This window comes from Nuphar pumila, chromosome 16 (assembly GCF_984573655.1).
Source record: "Nuphar pumila chromosome 16, dmNupPumi1.hap1.1, whole genome shotgun sequence".
In the NCBI taxonomy this organism is placed as follows: domain Eukaryota; kingdom Viridiplantae; phylum Streptophyta; class Magnoliopsida; order Nymphaeales; family Nymphaeaceae; genus Nuphar; species Nuphar pumila.
This window is the reverse complement of record NC_143264.1, coordinates 81,859,343-81,881,711: the sequence shown is the minus strand read 5'-3', so window position 1 is coordinate 81,881,711 and position 22,369 is coordinate 81,859,343. Positions and strand designations below refer to the sequence as shown.

Genomic DNA, 22,369 nt, shown 5'->3' with positions numbered 1-22,369 from the left:
TTTCCGGAAAAACATTTGGGACATATTTGTTTCATGCAGTTTTCACGGGAAACAGTTGAGCTGACAATCTTTTGTTTTTTCTTTTCCACCCCTAATGAAACAAACATCAAATCATGGTGAGAAGTTGGCACAAGTGAGCTCGGGATTTTCTCACCACCTCCCACTTTTCCTGTATGAATCATTCCGTACCTCTCCTGTGAAAGCATTGTTATAATAAGGCTAAGCTCGCAAGATTTCTTTAAATCCGTGACACTTCCCATGAAAAGCCTTTCCTTTAATGAAGCAACCAAACATCTATCGCAACCGTGTATGGACGCAGATGCTTATGAGGTCTGACCCATCTCAAAGAACCACACTGGCTGCAGGGCTAGCCCAGATCTAAAGTTGATTGATAAAAGGTGGTCCAATTTGGGAGCCACGAAAAATCCAAAACTTTGTCTGATTAGACATTTAAATCAGACCATTGTCCTAGATCCAGTTCAAACTAATCCAGCTACACCATGTTTGTGCATTGACTCAACCAGATCCGATCCATTCAGATCCTAGAGAGAGAGAGAGAGAGAGAAGGCGATGTCAACGGCAGCAAAAATGCAACAAAGTGGAGAAATTTCTAGATAAAACGAAATGTCATTTTCCATGTTGTTCTTGGGAACCCCCACTCTGTAGTTTAGTTTTACTTTGCGTATGAAACAATGTAGCATATAAGCAACCAAGAAAAAAACCAAAAAAAACAAGGCTACAATTTCTCTTTCCATCCATCTTTGTGGGGGTTGGGTGTTGTTTGATTGAGAGGACAAAAGCAGACAGAGTGGGACACTCATATCTGCACCTCACCCTCCACACGTCCCATCACCCACGAACCTCTGCTTGTTCTCTCTTCGACAACCTTCTCCTTCCCCACAAACCTGCATTTACTCTCTCTCTCTATACTTGTATCATTCCTTATCATTTCATACATCCATACAAGAAAGAGCTGCCCATAAAATCATCCCCACCTTCTTCTATCTTCTTCATCAAGCCTCTAGCTACCAACCCTTGCCTATTACAAGCTATGTCTTCTATGTTTCTTCTTCCATTCTTTCTTTTCTTCTTCTTATCAAGCCAAGTTTGTGAAGCTCGGCGACTCTTTATGGTATTTGATGACGCCATGAAAGATGTTACCAACCCTATCAAACCGCTTGATCATTATCACAAGGTTGGTATCTGATATTTTATAACTTCATAGGTTCCTCTTTGCCAGCAATACTACTTCAAGTTCATACATGTGACTCATTTTTCTCTTAATTTCTTTGCAGAATGAAGAGAATCTAAAGGTGGTGCAGTCGGTGGAGGTAGTGCCAGTAAAGCCAGATGAAGGATTGACCGTGCATGAAAAAGTGATGGTTAGAAGTGGACGCAGAAGGGTTGTGGAGGTTGTGAAGAAGACAGACGGAATGATTGCAGGTCTGGTAGTTAGAATTAAGTTTTTGTCAAGGGTACCATGGCATGTTCCTCACAAGGAACACGCTGAGCCAGGATTTCACTTAGATTATGCCCCACCTAAGATACACCCACCCTCTCACAATTGAAGTTATATATGATCATTAACTCTTCTCTCCCATCCCTGGTCTGCTTCAGTTTTGACACCGATTATTCTCAAGATGTGAGAGAATACATAACTGGTGTAACGATGATCATATGTTGTTGAAAAAGAAAAGGAAACCTCTTCCATACTGTATAGAGAAAAATTAAGAAAAAGAAGGTGAAGAAAAAAAACATATTTGTAGTTGCATGTACTTTGCTATGTTACAAAGGGCCTTTGGCTCGATACATTTTGATGCTATAATATATTATGTTAGCTTCTTTATACCACCTTGGTTGCATATAGTCATGGGTGTACCTTGCGATTATCATAAACGTTACCATCATTTCTATGATTATTACTTTCATTTTCAATTTTTTTGGTTTGCTTTTTTTTTCCTAACTTCCACTATTGGCTGCTATATAGCTGCATTTTAATATCGATTGCGTTGCAGGAACTGAATCTTTCAGACCCTATTCTCATAACGTTAAACGGCAGACGAATAAATTAGAGGTATTTTATGCATGTCATGTACTCTTTTGATCAGCTTTAGATTGATATAGTGAATACTATGGTTGATGAGTCAAAGCAGTGCAGCAAAAGTAATAGGAGTCTAGCATCAATAGCAATATATATCAGTGCAGTCTGTAACAGTGATAGTGGTATCAGCAGTTGCATGCAGTCACTAGAAGAGGTGGCAAACGGAGATGGCGTGTGTATATGAAGCCTACGTAGTTACTGATGCTGTCTTTGAACGTAGGGATCACAGAAAGTGGACCAATCTGCAGTGGCATTATTCCATGTCAAGGAAGGCGCAAGAGAGTATACCGAACCTGATCTTTCCGATATAATAGTCATGGATTATCCTCAGCCCCATCGGAAACCACCAATTAACAACAAAGCACCATAGTCATAAGTTATTGCAGCCTGAGTTTTCTGCTATAATTAACCGGCTGTGTTCTTTACTCAACAGTTGCAGATTAGCTATAGATAGTATTACCTAACAATTCTTTTGTCATTTGTGCGCGCTTCTTCTGCAATAAACGTGTTCTTGTGATAGAATGTGAACAACTATTGTAACAAAAAGGGATTGCCAGAATTGAAAAGAGTTAGTTAACAGTTTGGTGTGTGCACACTTTCTTTTTCCACAGAGAAAGCTGGGGTTAGGCCGACCCCTGCCAGTTATACAACCATACCATTTGGGTTCGAACTTACAACGTCCCAACACAAGGTGACGTGTACTAACTGCTCCTGCCAGAGAAGCGGAGCCCCTGTTGGTGTGTGCACACTTTTCGGTTGTAATAACTTTCATAACTTCTCTTCTCGATCGGTTCTACAACGTTTTTGCTTCACCTCCTTTCTCTTAGACTTTTTTTCTCTATAGGTCGGTCAGTCGGTGATTTACCAAGTACATACCATCTCGAGTTAATCTTCTGCTAGAGAAAAAGGATGTCATTTGATACTTTCCATTTTGACAACCCATCATGGTATATTCTTTGATGATATCTATATGTTATCAACTAATTAATTAACAAGTAGCTAAATAAATAGAAAACTTGTGCATAAAGAATGCTTGGTCGTATATTCACTGAAATATCCAAGAAAAAAAGCAGAAAAGATTCCATTAACTAAATGGTATTCTTGTGTGAACTGAAAGCTTAAGTTCTTGCTGACCCAACAAAGAACTTAAGGGAGAAAAACGAAATAGAGTCAGATCAAACTCAATGAATGTTTCATCTATCAGATATACGTTCAGTCCTGCCCTGCCCCGGTTTCATCAATGAACCATCTCTGGACCATTGATTTTCTGAAGATGGTAGGCCCAAACCATGGATTAAACTATGCTTATGTTCATTTACTAGTTATCTATTCGAATGGTAGGTGGTGCAGGTATACCGATGAGGCGCTTGTGGGGACCACCATTTACATAAGAGTGGTGGGCCCTGCCTAAATCTGGACCACACATTTTTTTTGGCGGATGGTAGAGATATTCCTATGTATTTGTTTAATGGTTATCTCCAATCAAGGTGCAACATGACTTTTAAGTAAGCACGGCACAACCACTTCTATTTAAACTATCAACGGACAACAGGAGCATGCATTTCAAGAATGTCTTCATTAATACAACATCTTTAAACATGTAACATAATAAAAAATTGCAATAAAGTACACAGCCCCACAAGTGCTACAAGAAAAGCAAACATCCTGCGCCTGAATCCCGAGCCCTAGAGATTGCAAAACCATTGTCTGTAAAGCACCATGGAAAAGACTGGACTTTTCATGTCTAATTTTTCTATTCATTTCACAATGGATGGTTTTGTAAAGTGAATAAGCTCTGGGCCATAATCCCCATTTTAAGGTCAACGTCTCCACCAAACCAAAAAAGTTTGGTTTAAGTTTTTTTTTGGATTTATAATCCGAATAAACTGCATCCCGGGCACGAAGACCTGGCTGCGCAGCCTGCCATACATACGGTCGTGTGCAACAACAACAACAACAACAACAACTACGCCTTCATCCCAAAACAACTGGGGTCGGCGACATACGGTCGTGTGCTTGCAGCATAAAACTCCAAGGCTAGGACCCCTGACCCATGGGCAGGGGCCTACGCTGGGCGTTGGCTTGGACAGAGGGGCGACGCCCATGAGAATATAACCTTCACTGCCCCGACTAGCAGCCAAGGCCCCACCCCACTACCCCAACCTCCCTTGGGCAAGTTGGGTTTAAGCTTGGTGATTGCTTCATCAATGATAATCTGAAAAAACATAAAGTATTCAATAGTTTAATCAATCAAAGGTTACTAGTTTAATAATCAAAGTAAACAAGACAACATGACCTGCTTGAGTAAACATCCATTTCAAACTAAAGTGAAACAGTGAACGTGCACAAGCACACATGGGTGGGTGGCTGTGTCGCGTTTCCTGTGAAAACCCATACATTCAATGCCCTCCAACTACTGCCCTTGAACAGATGAATGTTTCGGAGAACAACACATCAAACGGTTTCTTTTTAAACCAATTATAGTTTTTTCGTAGACAAACTACTTCTATGATGCATGACATGTTTTACTCATTCTTCAATTTGTTCGGTGGTCTTGATCTGTAATATGCACCACATAATTAAAAAAGAAGCCTTTGAATCCAAACAACTCAAAGATCACATTGGAATACCCTGCACGTCAAGTTGACATCTAAAAATATCAGACGGCATGCGACGCTTGCCAGATCTCCCCAACAATAACATTATCTTGTACTGCATTTGTATGCATGTGCAAAATCACAAAGAGGAATCTAGCTCATTAGACTGCTATACATTATGGGAAACATCTAAACTCTTGCAGTTTAATATGACTCACATCAATCACTTCAGATGTAATTGTATGGTATGTCCCTCAAGTTAGAAGTTAAGCATCTATTATTAATTTATTACCGGGGTCTTTTCCAGAGCCTTAATATATAATACATTGTGTTACATTCTGCTATGGCCCTGTTTTTTACTCTGTTTTTCACCGCAATTTTCAGTTTTTTTGCTGTTACATTTGCGTTTTCTATTATCCTCTGGTCTCAACTGCTTATTGTTGGACTACTTGCCACCATTCCGTGATACCTATCCTCTTCTTCACACTATGAATAAGGATGACGTTTATGTTTTCTTTCAAAAGAAATTAAAAAGAAGAAACAACCCAAGCTATTTGAGTGTCAAGAAATCAGAGTTTCCCAAACAATGAAAAGCACAAATAAGCTCAAAAGATCATAAGCCATTGTCCTGAGATGAGATATATCATTACCAATTTTCACCAAAAGAGATTATCGGAAGAATCTATTAGTAACACTGTCTTACCAAAGGCAGAGTAACACTATCAAGCCCTATTCTTTCAGTTCGCTTCCACTCATCTCTTATGTCATCCCCCATATTCATACCCTTCTTAAGTCTTATGATGCAAGTTGTTTTGACCAAATCTGATCCTGTAGATGGATTCAGCATCGTCGGTTTAATAGGAATCGACACTTGGATCATATTTCTTAAATCAGAAAATGTGTTTTGTCAATTGATGATCTTTGAATCAAAAAATCCTCCACAGAAGTTGGATTTCTGCTCTTTAAATGTCCATCTTCACTAAATGAATCACATTGTGGAGACCCATTTAATCCAAACAACTTGCATCAATGAAAAAAAAATCCCTATGAATATCCAAAAAAAAATCTTTTATGTAAACCGAATTTTTTAATAAAGAAGTCATACATCATATTTTTGGGCAGCAAAAAAGCAACTTGGAAACAACAGGCAATCCCTATGAATATGAAAGCCAAGTGGAAAAGAAGGGGAAGGACGAATTGAAGCGACAAGATGCTGAATCTCAATGGATCGTGACAGTCACTCTGCCACTTACAATACTGTATCGCATATTTAAGTCATTTGCAAAGGATTCAACCTGTCGATCCAAAGGAATTACATTTCAAAGGTACCTGTGTGGCTCGTCTGCCATACAGAGGATCACCAATGACACCAAATTGGCAGTGAGCTTAGCTTTAAGCCATTCTATCTGCCATTGGATAAAAAATATTTATCTTAATCCCAAGTACCCAAAACTAGTAATGAATCATAACATACAAGCGCTTATCCGAATGATGCCAACTAGAGTAGCGTAAAAGATGCATTTCTTTACCGTTACAAATTCCATGCTATTAATGACAAAAGTTTAAAATGACCAAATAATGGCAACCAATTTTTCATGAGAATGGATTTTTTTTTTGTTTCTCTTGCTTTTATAAATAAAATTAACTAAATTAAAAAATTTAAGAAAAATATGTAAAAGGAAACAGAAATAAAAAATATAACAAAATGCAAGCATTTTTTCTTGGGATGTACTCAATTTAAAAGTAAATGTCATGATAATATTTGGGCATTTCCATTAAAATGATAATATCATGATATTTTAGCCATTTAAAGCATTGCCTAAAATATTAAAATTTTCCCTGATATTTACAAATATCACCGATACTTGTCACGATGATTGATCATAGGCTATATAGCACCTTAATCTCTCCATCAAACAATCACGAACCATAAAAATGAATTAAAAAAAAACAGAAAAGCCCAAAATCACAACAAAAATCCTTGATTAACAAGTGGTTTGAAAAAAACACAACCCTAATTTTTCTTGATTAATTAGTAACTGTTGCAACGAATCGCTATTGATGTGCCAGTAGTACTATAGTTGACCAAGGGAAAAGCAGACCAGCAATAGGCATACGCTCTAGCATCCAAAGAGACAAAACCAAAGGCCTCCAACCAAGCATCGAGCCTAACCCATGATGTAACATGAACGACCCCAGCCGGACCACCCTCCTCAAACAAGCCCAAGTTGGTGAAGCCCACATTCTTCATGCAGACGACCTCGCTCATTCCACCTTCAACCATGTGGGCCTCTCCTGGAATCAAGGCCACAGCGACCTTCTTCATCACCTTAGAGAAAAAATGCACCACCATGCTGTTTTTCTGGTACCGGAGAATGGCGACGGTGCTCGGGTTGAAGATGGAGTAGCAGAAGGAGATGGAAGTGGTGTTGGTTGAGTTTTTGATGGAGATGTAAGTGAGGGAGATGTTGGGGTCATGGAGATTGAAGAAGGAGAAGAGGATGAGAAGAAGGATGGTGAACAAAGACAATGAGTAGCAGAGCAGGATGTTTGTTGCTATGGTGGGGTTCATTGGCTCGGTAGGTGATGATGGTTGGCCTTTAGTCTCTTCTCTCATTGTTGATCCTGTCTTAGCCTTAATCAATCTTTAATGTAATAATCACGAACATGAGTAATCTCGGTAGGATCTTTAATGTAATAATCATGATCTTGAGAAAAATCTGAGTATTGATTTGAAGTTTGCAAGTTTTTTTATTTTCTGAATCGCCGTAGCCCTTGTTGGTGTTGGTTAGCAAACGGTTACTAGTTATTATTGGAATTTGAAATAAGTGTGGCTATGGCGGTATCTTATATATATGGATCGATTAAATGTTCAAAAAAATCTCTCTCAAAAAAATTAAATGTTCAAATATATATGCCAACATGAACCGGTTACTGTGGTTGCAAATCTATAGGAGTTCTGACCCATGTCCAATCTGGATTCAACCCATTCTGTTGGATCCAGGTAGTTTCACGTCTATATCCATGTCCTATTTGGATCATATATGGGCAGAAGCACTCGCGTCCGGACAGTTTCTGACGATATATGTGATTATCATTTCCAAATATAAACAGATCTGGGTCAGAATTGGGTCTAACCCAACACCCAACTTTCTCCACGTGAAAAATATTGGAGTTTGCCCGTTTTTGTAGGATCCAGTACCATATGGATTCATACATACCATATCCAGATCCTGGACTCCACTGTGAGAACTGAGTGGGATTTGGTTCCATAACCAGACTCACTATTGAAAAGTTGGATACAGTGTTGGGTCGGGCATGAAAATACACCTATCCTATCGTTTTTCATCCTTAAATAAATCTTGCTTGCAAAAATTGGGCTGGCTTATCTCGGGTTGGGTTGCAGTAGCACATCCTAGTATAACTTTTTCCTAAAGGTGTAAATGGGTAGGCCTTTTTTTCTGTTTCTTTTTTTTTTTTTTGACAGAGAAAGCTAGGGTTAGTCCGACCCCTATCAGTTATACAACCGTATACCATTTAGATTCAAACTTGCAATGTCCCAACACAAGGTGACGTGCACTAACTGTTCCTACCAGTAAAAGCGGAGACACCCCCCACCCCCGTCGATAACTCTTTTTTTTCTTATGGTTAAGCCAAGTGAAACCCCATCACCTACTGAACATTGGTTGGCCTTCGGTTGGTAACCACTGGAGAGTACACTCTGATAAAGTTAATGACAAAAACGGTAATCTGGAAGAGTCCAGACACAGAGAGTCCAGCTCCAACAAGAAAATCAAGAACCATCTAGAAGTCGTTCTCTGATAAGATTATCGAAAACGATAATCTGGAATTTTCTAAGTGTAACAGTTTTATGATAAGGATTATCATAAAATGATAATCCATAAGTGTGTATTGTATTGACGTGAATTATTGTTTCTCTTGTATTATCGTTTTTTACTGTATTATCGGTTCCTTGTATTATCGTTTTCTAACATATATATATAAAAGTGTTCAATCTCTCGATGGACTAGAGAGAGAAAAATTGAGCTTCACAATCTCCTTGCAATTCTTTCATGGTATAAGAGCCTCCAATCTTCAACGAGTCATCAATGACCTTTTCATCGTCATTCTCATCTTCCATGACTCAATGGAATGACATCGCCAGCTTAGTCTCGATAAAATTAAATCGAGACAATTACCTGTTGTGGAGATCACAACTTGAATCTATTATAATCAACCAGGACCTCCTCAAGTTTGTTGACGGATCTTGTCCTCAACCAGACGCCTTCACTATCTCACGTGAAAGTAAGATCGAAAATCCAAATTGCCTTATTTGGATTTGTTCTAACCAAATGACTCTCAGTTGGATTAAGGTCATTATTTCTAAAGTTGTTCTCAGGCAAATCATAAGAACAAAAATGGCTCGTGAAGCCTCGCTTCTTCTGAAAAAGGCATATGGGTCTCAATCTTCTTTGAGACTCGTGCTTATGAAGAAAGACCTGACTTTTATCAAAAAAAAAAAGGATGAACATGAAGTCCTATTTGGACCGAATCAAGTTTTTAGCTAACTCTCTTGCCACAGCTTGTCATACCATAGAAGACAAAGAACTACTTTAAATAACTTTAAATGATTTTTCTCTTGAATATGAAAGTTTTGTGACTTTCATCACTACCAATTCGACCCTGTATATTTTCACAGATCTGTATGATATGCTCCTCAACCAGGAATGACTTGTGCTTCTAACTCATGCCAAGCCTCTTGAAATACAAGAACCACAATAAATTGCATTCACTACCTTCAGAGGCAGAGGATGTGGTTACGGTTTCTATCAAGGCCAAGGTAGAGGATAAGGGAAAAAACTCTTCTCCAAATATGTCCAATAGCAACCTTGTGTCCCAAACGCAAGGTGACTGTGGAGTTGTCACCTGTCAATATTGTAAAAAATAGACATGTTGCCAAAATGTGTTGGGATATCCCTAAAGCTTTCTCGGCTATGTCTCTCCAACAAAATACTAATGACTATTTGTATCCTAGCACTGGTACTACAAATCATCTAACTATGGATGATCACCTATTCTCCCATAAATCACAATATCAAGAGGGTGAGCAAATCATGATTGGTAATGGTAAGATGATTTTTATCTCACATACCGATAATCTTATTCTAAAAGCCTATGGATCTTCATTTGATTTAAAAAATGTTCTTCATGTTTCTGCTATTACGAAGAACCTTTTATCTGTGGGTCAGTTTACTGAAGATAATGATTGTATTTTTTAATTCACTCCTTTTGAATTTCGTGTTAAAGATCAACAGACAGACAAGATTCACCTCAAAAGACCGAAATCCAGTGCGAAACTTTATCCAATCAAGATTGATGATCAGTTGTAGGTGACGACGTATGCGGGTAGAGCAACATCCTTTGAAATATGGCACCAATGCCTCGAATATGCAAATAAAAAGATCGTTTCTTATTTAAACTCTAAACATTCTATTTTTGTCAATAAGAATAACAAAATAAAAGAGTGTGAGAGTTGTCTTATTATCAAAGCTCACAAGCTTCCTTTTGGTAAATCTTGCTCTTCTACAATATCTCCACTAGAACTTTTACACTCTAATGTTTGGGGGCCAACTCCACTATCTTTACGAGAAAGATTTTGCTTTTATCTTCTTATAGTGGATGATTTCTCTCATTTTTCATGACTTTTTCTGTTACAGACCAAGTCCTAAGTTTTTTAGTGCTTTAAGTCTTTCAAGCATATTACTGAAAAGCAACTTCAACTCTCTATTCGTACTTTTCAAACTAATAATAGAGGAGAGTTTACCGACCGTGATTTTGAAGCCTTTTTGCGGGACAATGGTATTCTTCATCGATTTTCATGCCCACACACCCCGGAATAAAACAGACTTATTGAGCGCAAACATCAGCATGTCGTTGAAACCAGGCTTAGCCTATTACATACTTCCTCCATGTCTCATCCTTTTTGGGTTGATGCTTTTCGCGTTGCTGTTTATATTATTAACCATCTTTCAACTCTTGTTCTTAAGCGCAAGAGCATGTATGAGATTCTATTTCATAAATCGCCCAACTATAGTCATCTTCATATTTTTGGTACTCGTTGCTATTGTAAAATCTTTTTTAAAAAAATTGTTGGATCCGGATCCTGACCCAACCCTGATCCAAACATGCAATCGGGGTCGGACACCACCTCGCTGCCACCGACTGCATGCTTTAAAACAATAAAGCACGCAGGGGAGGGACAGTCGACGAGCCCCTCCCCCACATGTCGACCACCGCCTCCACCTGGCGACCACCGTCCTCATCCCCCTCTCTTTGTTTTCCAACAACCTCATCGGTTGTCGAAAATGTACTATCCCTCTCCTCTTTCGCGTTCTCCGGCGACCCCTGACGTTGTCTCCTCTTTTCCCATTCTTTCTTTGCCCTCGACCTGTGACTCATCAGAAGCAGTCGCGTCACCGACAATCTCAGGTAACCCCGACACACCCTCCTCCACCTCCTTCCTCTTCTTACTTCATTGATTTTCGGCAGGCTGCCACATGTCTCCTCTGTCAAAACGACATTGGTAGGGGGCTTAGCCCCCTGCCCTGGGTTTTTTCGGCAGGCAAGGGACGAAGCCCCCTTCCTTTGCAATCTTTGGCAGACAGGGCGGCTCCGCCCCCTGTCTCTCTCTATTTTTTGGCATGGGCAAAACCCTTGTCGATTAATTTATCTCTCGACAGGGGTAAAGCCCTTGCCGACTGACATTTTTTGGCTGGGGCTTTGCCCTTGCCATTTGTTCCTTTCGGCAGGGGCAAAAGCCCCTGCCAATTCTTCTTTCTCGGCAGAGGCAAAAGCCCCTGTCGATTGACCTTTTTCGACAAGGGCTTTGCCCCTGTCGGCTCACTTTTTATTTTTCTGGAAGGGGCAGAGCCCCTGCCAACCATTGTTTTATTCCGGCAGGGGCTTTGCCCCTGCCACCTGGCTCTCTGTCACCCTCTTTCAACCTTTTAGACAAAGTCGGCAGGAGTCGAACCCCTGTCGCCTTTTTGTTTTTTAGCAGAGGTCAAGTCATTGCCCCTTTTGTTCGATTTTCTATTCTAAATAGTAATTTGTCCACTAACTATATGACTTTTTGCAGTTTTCACGATGGAGTATGCTCGCGCCTCGTGGCCCAAGCCCATTCGTATGTACACACGCAGACGAATACAAGACCGCAACCCCTCGAGGTAGGGGCAAGTCATGCAAAAAGGCTAGAAATGAACAAAATGCTAGAATACATAAATATATAAATATGAAAAGATTATTTACTTCATGTATTTCCTTTTGCTTCTTCTTTGGTGTTGGTACTTGATGAATTCTTTGTGCTCTTATACTTCTGCCTTTATGTTCTATTTTTGCTATTACATGCTACTGTTATCACACTTGGAGTGAAGGCTTGCCTCGAGTGACTCTGCTATTGAAGGCCTCGCAGGGTGTGCAGGTGCGCATACCGATTCTCGCTCTTTATGAAAGATGCAAAATCGAGTATCGACACTTTAGTCTCAAAAAAGGGACTTCCTCTATGCAAAACCCCATCTTTTTGAGTTGGCTAATCTAGCCTTTTTTTGTGCACTGCTAGATGCAATTAGCTTTACCCATGGGGATCCACAAAGATTCTAAGCCTCGTATGATTCTATTGTACACTCTAAGCACATTATAAGTTACTTTGTCAGATGATGGGTTGGGTTATCCTTTGAGATACCCATGCCTACCCGATTAGACGTGCCTTTAGAGAAGGACAGACTGTGCACTACTATGGGTAGTATGAGAGGTTGATGAAACCTCAAAACGTGTGATGAGCACATTTGCTGGAACAACGTAAAATGTAATGATGCACCTTCATAGGCTAGATGCTCATGTGGGTCTAACATACCAGAGCATATAGAATGGGACGACGGTTAAGAAACCCCCGTCGTACCCATTCGCCTCCCACAGTTCATTAAGAGAGAGGATGAATGATATAAAACTCTGATGGACAGGTCATTAACGACCACCCTATGGGCAAAAGACCCGACTTTCCCCGTCATCGGAGTTAGGGGAAATGAGCTACAAAAGGTAGCTTACAGTTGGATGCATCCATGAGCCACATACACACCTTTGGGGACTTACTCTCTCTGCCACTAGTGGTCCCCTTAGGAGCGGACTCAGTCAGCTATCTGGGGTATCATAAAAGACATAGCATAATAAACCCCGGACCGGTCTCGGTTGTTTCTATGTTTCGTGCCATGTACGTACCCGCATGGCCAGTTAATATTGAAACTAAAAATAACTTGCTCACACTTCAAGTTAGTTATAGGTTTTTGGGGGATTGACTATTACTGCTCTTGACCACTTTCTTTATTTTGTTATTTGTCTGTGAAATCAAAAATTTATTGATAAGAGCACGTATTGTGAGTTACTCTGCTTATTATGCTGGACTATTTTGTTGAGTTACTTTGATGTAGAGTCAGTGGGACTGCCATAGTTGCTTATTCTGCTTTGCTTTAGCACTTTGTTCTTTACTGTCTTTCTTTGCACACCTACTAGTTTTTCGTGAAACTCATTCATTTTATGGGCAGGTGACAAATAGGTGCTTTTGACAGCCAATGACGCGATGCAGGATGACTCGAGATCTCATCCCTTTTTGCCTGCATCCTGGTTACCTGCTTTTGTTTGCCCTTTTTTATACTTTTGCTCACAGGAGTAAACCCTCAAAGTTGTACAAACTAAATTTTGACAAATATCATTTTTTTTCCTCCAACTATTTTTGGCAATTTGCTTATGCTGGTTTTTACTCTAACGTACCCAGAATTGTTGACTTGTTTGTCTTTCAAAGGATAATTTGCTTCTGTTGATTTTCAAAACCAAAACTTTGAATTTTGAAAGGTTTTCTAAATATCTTTCAAAAGTTAACAAGTCAAGATTTTGGGGCATTACAACTATCCCCTGTTATCACCCTATCATACCTCCAAATTTCAGCCAAAGACTATTCCATGTATTTTACTTGGCTATGCCTCTCGTCATAAAGGCTATCTTTGTTTCGACCATTCCCGGCTTCGTACTTATATTTTCTGTCGTGTCTACTTTAATGAATCTGTTTTGGGGCTCTCCTATTTCTCTACTCGATCTTCTTCATCCTATCCTTCCGCGTGAGGCCTTTCTTCACTTGTTGTCTTACCTCCTCCCGACCCTCTTCCACCACCGGTCGTTCCCCTTGACTCATCTCTTTCTCCTCCTTCACCTGCTCCTTCTTCCCCTGTGAGCCTTATTCTCGATCTGCCTGATCACTCCTCTTCCCCATTACCCTCTTTCTCTCCTCTTTCTGAATCCGCTGTCAGTCGCCCACCTGATCACACTCACCCTATGATCACTCGTTCTATAACCAACTCTCTTAAACCTCGTGCCTTCACCACTACTCACTATCCTTTATCCCTTACCTGCTTTAATTTTGTCTTTCTCACCCTCGAACCTAGCTACTATGTTTAAACAGGCTAACCTTGACCCCAAGTGGCGCACGGCTATGAAATTTGAGCTTCACACCCTTCTCCTTAACTACACTTGCACCTTGTTCCTCCCCATCCTCATTACAATATTATTGGCTCTAAATGGGTTTTTCGCATTAAACGACATGTTGATGGTTCTATGGCTCGTTACAAGGCTTGTCTCGTTGCTAAGGATTTTCATCAAGATGAAGGTCTTAACTTTTTTGAAACATTCAGTGCAGTTGTGAAGCCCACCACCATTCGTGTTGTTCTTGCTCTTGTAGTTTCGTTTGGTTGGCCTATACATTAGTTGGACTTTAATAATGCCTTTTTAAATGGCCTTTTTTCTGAAGAGGTTTATATGGCACAACCTTTTGGTTTTGAAGACCCTGCTTTTCCTCGGTATGTATGCAAGCTGGATCGAGCCCTGTATGGTCTCAAGCAAGCATCCTGTACTTGGTACCAGTGACTCAGTTCTTATCTTCAGTCCCCACGGGTTTCGCATCTCCCTTTCTGATGCTTCGTTATTTATTCTTCAAGATAGTGGTTTGGTTATTTATATATTGGTTTATGTTGATGATATTATAACCACTGACAACTCTACTATTTCCATTAAGCAACTCATTCAATGGCTCAGTCTTGCCTTTTTCATCAAAGATCTTGGCTGACTCAATTATTTTCTCGACACTGAAGTTCTTTATGCTTTGTTAGGGCTTCTTCTCTCCCAGCGTACCTATGCACTTAATTTACTTCATCACGCTGCTATGGTTGATGCAAAGCTGATCACTACTCCTTTGAGTGCCTCCGTTCAGCTATTTGAAGATGATACACTCTTGTTTCATGACTTCACTTTATATCGCAACATTATGGGTGGTCTTCAATACCTCACCATCACACAGCCTGATATTGTCTTTGCGGTTAACAAAGTCTGTCAGTTCATGCATCAACCCACGGTTACCCATTGGTTTGTTGTCAAACGTATTCTGCGATAAATAAAAGTGACTATTCATCATAGCCTCTTAATCTCACGGTCTTCTTCACGGCAGCTTAGTGCCTTCTCTTATGCTTATTGGGCTAGTAGCCTTGATGATCGCAAGTCTACAAGTGGTTTTGCAGTTTTTCTGAGTTTCAATTTAGTCTATTAGTCTTCTCGCAAACAACGGACTATCACTCGGTTCAGCACTGAAGCTGAATACAAGTCTGTCAATTGTGTTGTGTCCGGTCTTTTTTGGCTCAAGTCTTTTCTCACTGAACTAGGTTGTGTGCCCACCTCTCCACCCATTATGTAGTGTGATAACCTTGGAACCTTATATCTCGTCGCGAACCCAGTTTTTCATGCTCGTACCAAACATGTTGAAATTGATTTTTACTTTATTCGAGATCATATGCAAAAAGGTCATCTTCAATTTCAGTTCATCAACTCTTCTGATCAGCTAGCCGACAGCTTGACTAAACCTTTTACATTCTAGAGGTTTGCCTTTCTTTGAGACAAGCTCAACGTCGTTGACCCCATGTTGAGCTTGCAGGAGCATGATAAAGTTAATGCAAAAACTATAATTAATCTGGAAGAGTCCAGACACAGAGAGTCTAGCTCCAACAAGAGAATCACGAACCATCTATAAGTCGTTCTCTGATAAGATTATCGAAAATGATAATCTGAAATTTTTTAAGTGTAACCATTTTATGATAAGGATTAGCATAAAACGATAATCCATAAGTGTGTATTGTATTGTTTCTCTTGTATTATCGTTTTCTAACATATATATAAAAGTGCTCAATCTCTCAGCGGACTAGAGAGAGAGAAACCGAGCTTCACAATCTCCTTGCAATTCTTTCACACTCAACTTTGATCTTATGACAAATGACGCCTCCCATGGGTTTCAATCGATCTCTTGACATCCTGTAAACTTGTTGAAGGTCACAAGTCGCTGCCCCTACCAAACGAGTGAAGCCCTTGTGTAAGGTATATAAGATCTGAACTCATTAAAAAAATTGTCCCCATCGTAACGCTGGATTTTTAATAAATCTTAAAAAAAAAATACATACAAGTAAACTAGCTTTTCACTTTTCAAAAATAATTCCATTGCAAGAAATGCGTTCTCAGCAGAACTGTAGAAGGTGAAATGAAAATGATTTTTTTTTTAACTTGAATCATCATAGTGCTTCTATATGATTCATAGCCTTCACCAAGGTAAATAAATTCTGATAGAGTGCCAGGATGTAATTAAAAGAGCAGAGACATGCTCTACACAATCACACGCAAACAACAAGAAAGGAAGCACGATTTTAACGTGGTTCGATGGATAAGCACCTACATCCACGAATACTCCTACATCCTTGACACAATAATCTGTGGAGAGGTTTCACTATTTATAACAGAATTACAGTGGGGGACGCTCCCTTCTCTCTGCATGATAAGGACTGCTAAGAGTCCTATTGCAAGCCAAACTGTAATTAAGGTAATTAGAAGAGTCTAATCTTCTATGGGTGGAACTTGATTTGCTGACATGTGTCCTTATTATTGGGAGGACTCTTTGGAAAGTCTATTAATTGAATTATTATCTTGAGAAGACTCTTCTTTAATTAACAGATTTTGAAGTGAATCGAGATTTTGGATCTGCACCAAAACTTACCTGACTTGGAAAAGTTAACATTAATGGTGTTGCATTCTTGGTGGTACCTTCATGGGATTTCAACATAAGTAACCCACATCAAGGACAACAAATCGAGTGTAGAGATACTCGACCAAGGAGAGAGGATCGGAGCCTTGGGCAAAAAAAATCGTCCAAGGCACCTAGATGCCGTTTTTTATGGAAATAAATGACACCCAATACCTACCAAAAGCACCCTTTTTGACGAGAGGGTGTTGTATGTTCCCCTGGAACACGGGGCCGTGTGTTCGGGTCCGAATGAGTGTCACATTGGCACTCATTCGTCAGTTTGGGTGTGTACGAAGGAATATTGTGGATCCCAAGATATTCCTCCATACATAACTCCCAATGAGTGTCAACGTGGCACTCATTCGGACCCGAACACGCGGCCCCGTGTTCACGGGGGAACATACAACCTGCTCGCCTTTTTTGACGATTCTCAGAGGTCCATTTTTTGCCATTCATCAAAAAAGTGAACCACATCAGAATTTTGTTTTTGGCCCATCTAAGTAAAAACTGAATTTTGGATGGGTTTTGGCCGTCATTTATATCCATGATGGAAAACCATCTAAGGCTCCTTGGACCTGATCGGCTTTCTCGGCCAAGCAAGTAAATGCCACGCATACCCCCCCCCCCCTCCCTTAGCTGATTCAGAACTATTCACTTGAGAATCGGTATCGGCTGATACACTTGAATAGTTGGCCAAACGATTCAAGCTGCGATACTGATACGGACAACATTTCTCTAAGCCAGATTAGGGATGACAGTGGACCCGGGAAAAAATGGGAGCCCGCTCCGCCTCACCTTATTTGGACCGGGGATGTAGGACATAAAACGGGGATAGAGGCAGGGATGAAGACATGAAACACGGGGATGGAGGTTAAAATCAAAACCTGTGCAGGGATGAAAGGCAGAGTTTTGAGACAGGCTGGGAGTGAAGACCTTTTCCCCCCCCTGACTCCGCCCGGGTCCACTGCCATCCCTACCCGATATTGATTGTAAAAAAATAAAAAATTGAACTCTGCTTTCCTACTCCATTTGCACCTCCCCACATAGGAAGGTCCCACCATGATGTGCACCACCGAGCTTCCATGTCCCCAACGGCCCCTCACAATCTGAACCTGCACCTTTGGTTCGGAATGAATCACGAATCCTAAAAGCAAGATTTGTCATTAAGATAAACGGTGATTATTAGTCACTGTTAGATTATGTAAAATCATTGATGGGAAATATCAAATTGAACTGAGTTTTCTAATTTCAGCCTTCAGGAACACAGTTCTCATCAAGTAATAATATACAACCACTCCCACAACCCAACCAAAAAAAAGATCCGAAAAATAATCCACCGAATCGATTCTGACTGAACCCGAGTCCCATTTATTTTACACAGAGAAAAAGGAAGTATCGATTCGGTTTCCATCACCGGATCGGAGAAGTAACCACCCTTTCAATATCCACCACATATCCTGTACGAAGGGAAGGTCCGTACCACCAAAAATGACTTGATGGTACGAAAATGCCTTTGAGAGAAGAAGGGTCAGAATCAGGTGACATCACATGCAACACTTTGAGTGTGCCTCTGCACCGGGTGCCTTCCGTCTTTGGCCTGTGGAGACCAAATGAGAGGGCAGCCAGGTGCCATGTGATGGCACCTGATCTTGGCTCTTGGGAACGGATGGTACGGAAATGCCCTCAAGGAAGCCCAAATAGACACCCCTTAGTAGTATCCGTACCACTATATTGTAGGGTGGATATTTCACCTGATCTCAATCCCTCCTCCGTGAAAAGATCGGGTGCAATATGATTGCACAAATATTTGTGCATTAAGCACCTGATCACCCTTGGGTAAGTGCTGTTAGTGGAGGGCGTTCAGGTGCTTAACGCACAAATTTTATGCCATGCGATTGCACCCGATCCGGACTCCCCTCCTCCTCCTCCTCCTCCTCCCCACCCTGGTCCCCAACTCACCGGAAAACTTCTCTCCGGCGATCCTCTCCTGCACACTCTCGAAGTGTGACACGTGGCAGGGGATGGTGATCCCACTGGGCTGGCTGAAACCATACTCCTCCGATACTCTGAGCAGTTGCCCAAACAGAGGGTGGTTGAAGTGGACGACAGGAACCACAAACCGGCGTTGTGGGGCACCTTTCTCACCCACATCCACTAAACCCCTCCCCTTCCTCCTTGTGCCTTCCACAATACCAAGAAGAGAAATTCCTTTTGATGGTGGCAACCCCAAACCCACACACAGAGCCGTACCTGTGTTTTATGGGACCTGAGGCAGAGTAAAAAGCTGGGCCCCCTATTAATAGTAGGAGTTCGGGGGCAGCGCCTCCGAATTTTTTTTAAAGAATCAAAATAACAATAAAATTTGCATTCACATTAAACAAATATAATATTTCAAATATTTATATTATATTAAATAAAAATGTATAAAATATTTATATAAACTACCTAAACAATGGGCCCCTAAAATTTTTTTGGGCCCAAGGGCCCTGAGGCCTAAGCCTCATTGGCCTCTTTACAGGTCCGGCTCTGCCCACACACCTTCCTCTTCTACTTCTTCTTCATCACCTGCACACCTTCTGCTTCTTCTTCTTCTTCATCCTGAAGCATCACATAAGCTGATGATGGTCCTGCTGAACTTGGGCGCAGCGCACCAACTTGCATAGCTCGAAAAACCTGTCACCAATTCTGGCAACCATCTTGAGTTTGATTGGGGAATCAAGGCACCAAGAAGAGAGAGTGGTGAGCGACTAATGAAGAAGCTGGGGAAGGCTAAGGAGAAGGTGAAGAAGGGCCATTAGTAAGCTATAATAGTTCGGCAATAGTCATAGAGAGAAGGGAGAGGGTGTGTTAGGCGTTCATTCTTGGTTTGTGGGGTGTAGGATTTTTGTGGTGGGTTGTAACCTGGGATGGTGGCGGCTACAAACAGCACGCCACCCATCTGCTGACTTGGTCAAAGGAAATGAATGTAGTGCAGTGCAGTGGTGGGCTCGACCATCCAACGGCCAGGATATCATATCACAGACGATGAGAGGGCAAAGGAAAGAGGCTTCTACATGTTTCGATCAATGAGGACAAAGTCTCAGTATGGGGGGCTTCTCGCTTATTTCTCTTTTGAAACAGAGTTCGCCTATTGTGTACGGATGACCTTGGCATGATCTTGTTGACTGGGTCCGTTCATGTGGTTTTACGCATTCAGTCACTCAAGGTTTGACTTTGATTATGACATTGACTAGATGATTTAGAACAACATTAGGATCTAAGAACATTATAGGATCCTTGTGGTTTAAGAGCTTGAGTTTAGTTTATATACCTTGATCACCTCACGGCTTCTCAGTGCTTAGGTTAAGCACTTAACATTTGATATCAAAGCAGGCTTTGCATTTTGATTTCTCGAAATAGGCAATCTAAAAAATGGCTACCTTCATCAGAATGAAAGTCGTCAAAAAAGATTGAGAGCAGTCTTAAAGTAAGCCATCAAAGACGCTGACTGCGGAGCGTGGTGGTCTGTTAGAATTCTGATGATTTAAGGGCTTGATTTTATGCACCTTAAACAACTTAGGCATGTATTGGTTAAGCACTTAACAACAAAGAGCCTAAGCCTGGCGTTCTTAGTCCTCTTGATCACCCTTAATATTGCGCTCATGTAATTCAGGAAAAGATGGAGAATGTGTGTTTCTAAAGCCTAACTTGGGCTAAGTAGATATGAAATCAAGCCTAGCTCAACGAAGGCTAACCAGGTCCAGTTATTAAATTTTTGCTCATATAAAAAAAAAGAATTTCTATTGATTATGACGATCTAGAGCAACGATTCAAGGGACGTATTATTTCAATCTTTTTATGGCCGACAAAAGTAAAGGTGAAGCAAACATGCTGTAATATATTACAGACTGTTCCTGCGAAATTCTCTGTACTGTAAACAAAAGAAGAAACAAAGCTTTTGACTCCCATCGTATGCGAGTGCCTTTCACTGATGGGCTCCATAAGTGCTTAAGGGGAGGAATTAGGTGTTGGTGACCTCACCCGGAGATTACCCGCTTCTGCAGAGAACTTCATCATCCAAAAAAAAAACAAAAAACAAAGCTGAAAAAACTAATTTTCCTTACTGCAATATGCATATTGCACTGCAACCCATACGTTGTGATCATACCAGTGCCTCGTTCGCATTTTCTTTGTTTATGTTCAGTCTTCAAGTTATGTTTATTACATTGCAATATCTTTGTTAATTATTGTAACTACTCATCTATTAGTGGTGCCATTCTTCATGTATAGATCATTAAGCCTGTAATCTGTACCATAGTCAGACTTGCTATTTGCTGAAAAGGCTTAACTATACAAGCCCATGGTGGTTCAAAAATCAAGATGGCTCTAATTTGGCTTCTTTCAATTGACGATCACTTGCTTCATTCAAAAGATGCCCACGTGTGAGGTGTATCGCTATTGGAAGGTGGAGGTGAACACACGGTGCTTGCATTGTGGGCCATTGAATTGGAGTTTCAACTTTCAACACGAGTTTAATCAAGTGAAACCCATATTTTCTTTTCCTCATGGTGTAATTCCAAGTCAACGATTGTTTTCTTTATCAGAAGTGTATTTTGGATATTGATTGTTTATAAAAGTTGTTTTTTTTAATGAGGAACTTTCAAAATCTAGATCTTCTCATAACTTGAATGGGCCAACTTTGACTCTCAAAAAAGAGTACCAAAGTTGGTGGTTGAGTTTCAATTTTGTGTCTTTCAAATATAATGGGTGAGAGAAAGAGAGAGAGATTATTGTTGCATCCGTCGTCTGTTGGTTAGTGAAAAAGTTCATTACCTTTTGCTTCTTGGGGTTTTCAAATTTGACTTTCTTGACCCTTATCTCCCCCATAAACTTTAGCAAGAATTAGTGCCACTGTATTGGAACAATGCATGTTTTGTTCTCTGGAAGACAAAATATACCAAATGGTACAAAATTGCTTCAAAGAAAATTCATTCTGAAATATTAAATTTACGATCGATTTGGACTAAAAGACATCTAGTTTTTATCAAACCACCCCTCATCTCAAATGCATTTTCTGTTGAATATTTTGGGTATGGGTCCAACCCATAAGGTGACCCAGTTTGATACAGTTAGTGGGCTGTTAAGAAAGTTAGTGGGGTAGGAGTTACGTGAACGTGGAGAGACATCAGCCAAACGCCCTCATTGCCGACATTCAAAAAAAAATTTTATTGAGTTCAGGGTTCCGCTCACCATATGGATCTAAGGCTCAACGTGAGCGTCGATAGGCTGAGGAGAACGCCAAGCACCCGCACATCTGTCTACGTGTACGCATTTATATTTGAGTTCTGTATTTGCGCCAACATTGGGTTATGGGCCCACTCATCACCCATTCCTCTGCGCGTGTGGGTGCGTCGCGAGCATTTGATTTACACTCACTGATGTCGACGTATAAGATTTTCACTGGTGACGCAAACTCACCTGCTGTCATATTTTTTGCATTGCCGATGGGTAATAGTATCGGGGCCGGCATTC

General features: G+C 40.6%; 1 protein-coding gene across 1 annotated transcript; it reads left to right on the top strand.

Annotated features, from left to right (window-relative positions):
- Positions 1-1,068: 1,068 nt before the first annotated feature.
- On the top strand, positions 1,069-2,587 carry RGF6 (root meristem growth factor). The gene is made up of 4 exons (XM_089992395.1): positions 1,069-1,195; positions 1,296-1,443; positions 2,016-2,074; positions 2,322-2,587. The coding sequence occupies exons 1-4, from the start codon at positions 1,130-1,132 to the stop codon at positions 2,469-2,471; spliced, it is 423 nt and encodes a 140-aa protein (XP_089848521.1). The 5' UTR covers positions 1,069-1,129; the 3' UTR covers positions 2,472-2,587.
- The last annotated feature ends 19,782 nt before the right edge of the window (positions 2,588-22,369 follow it).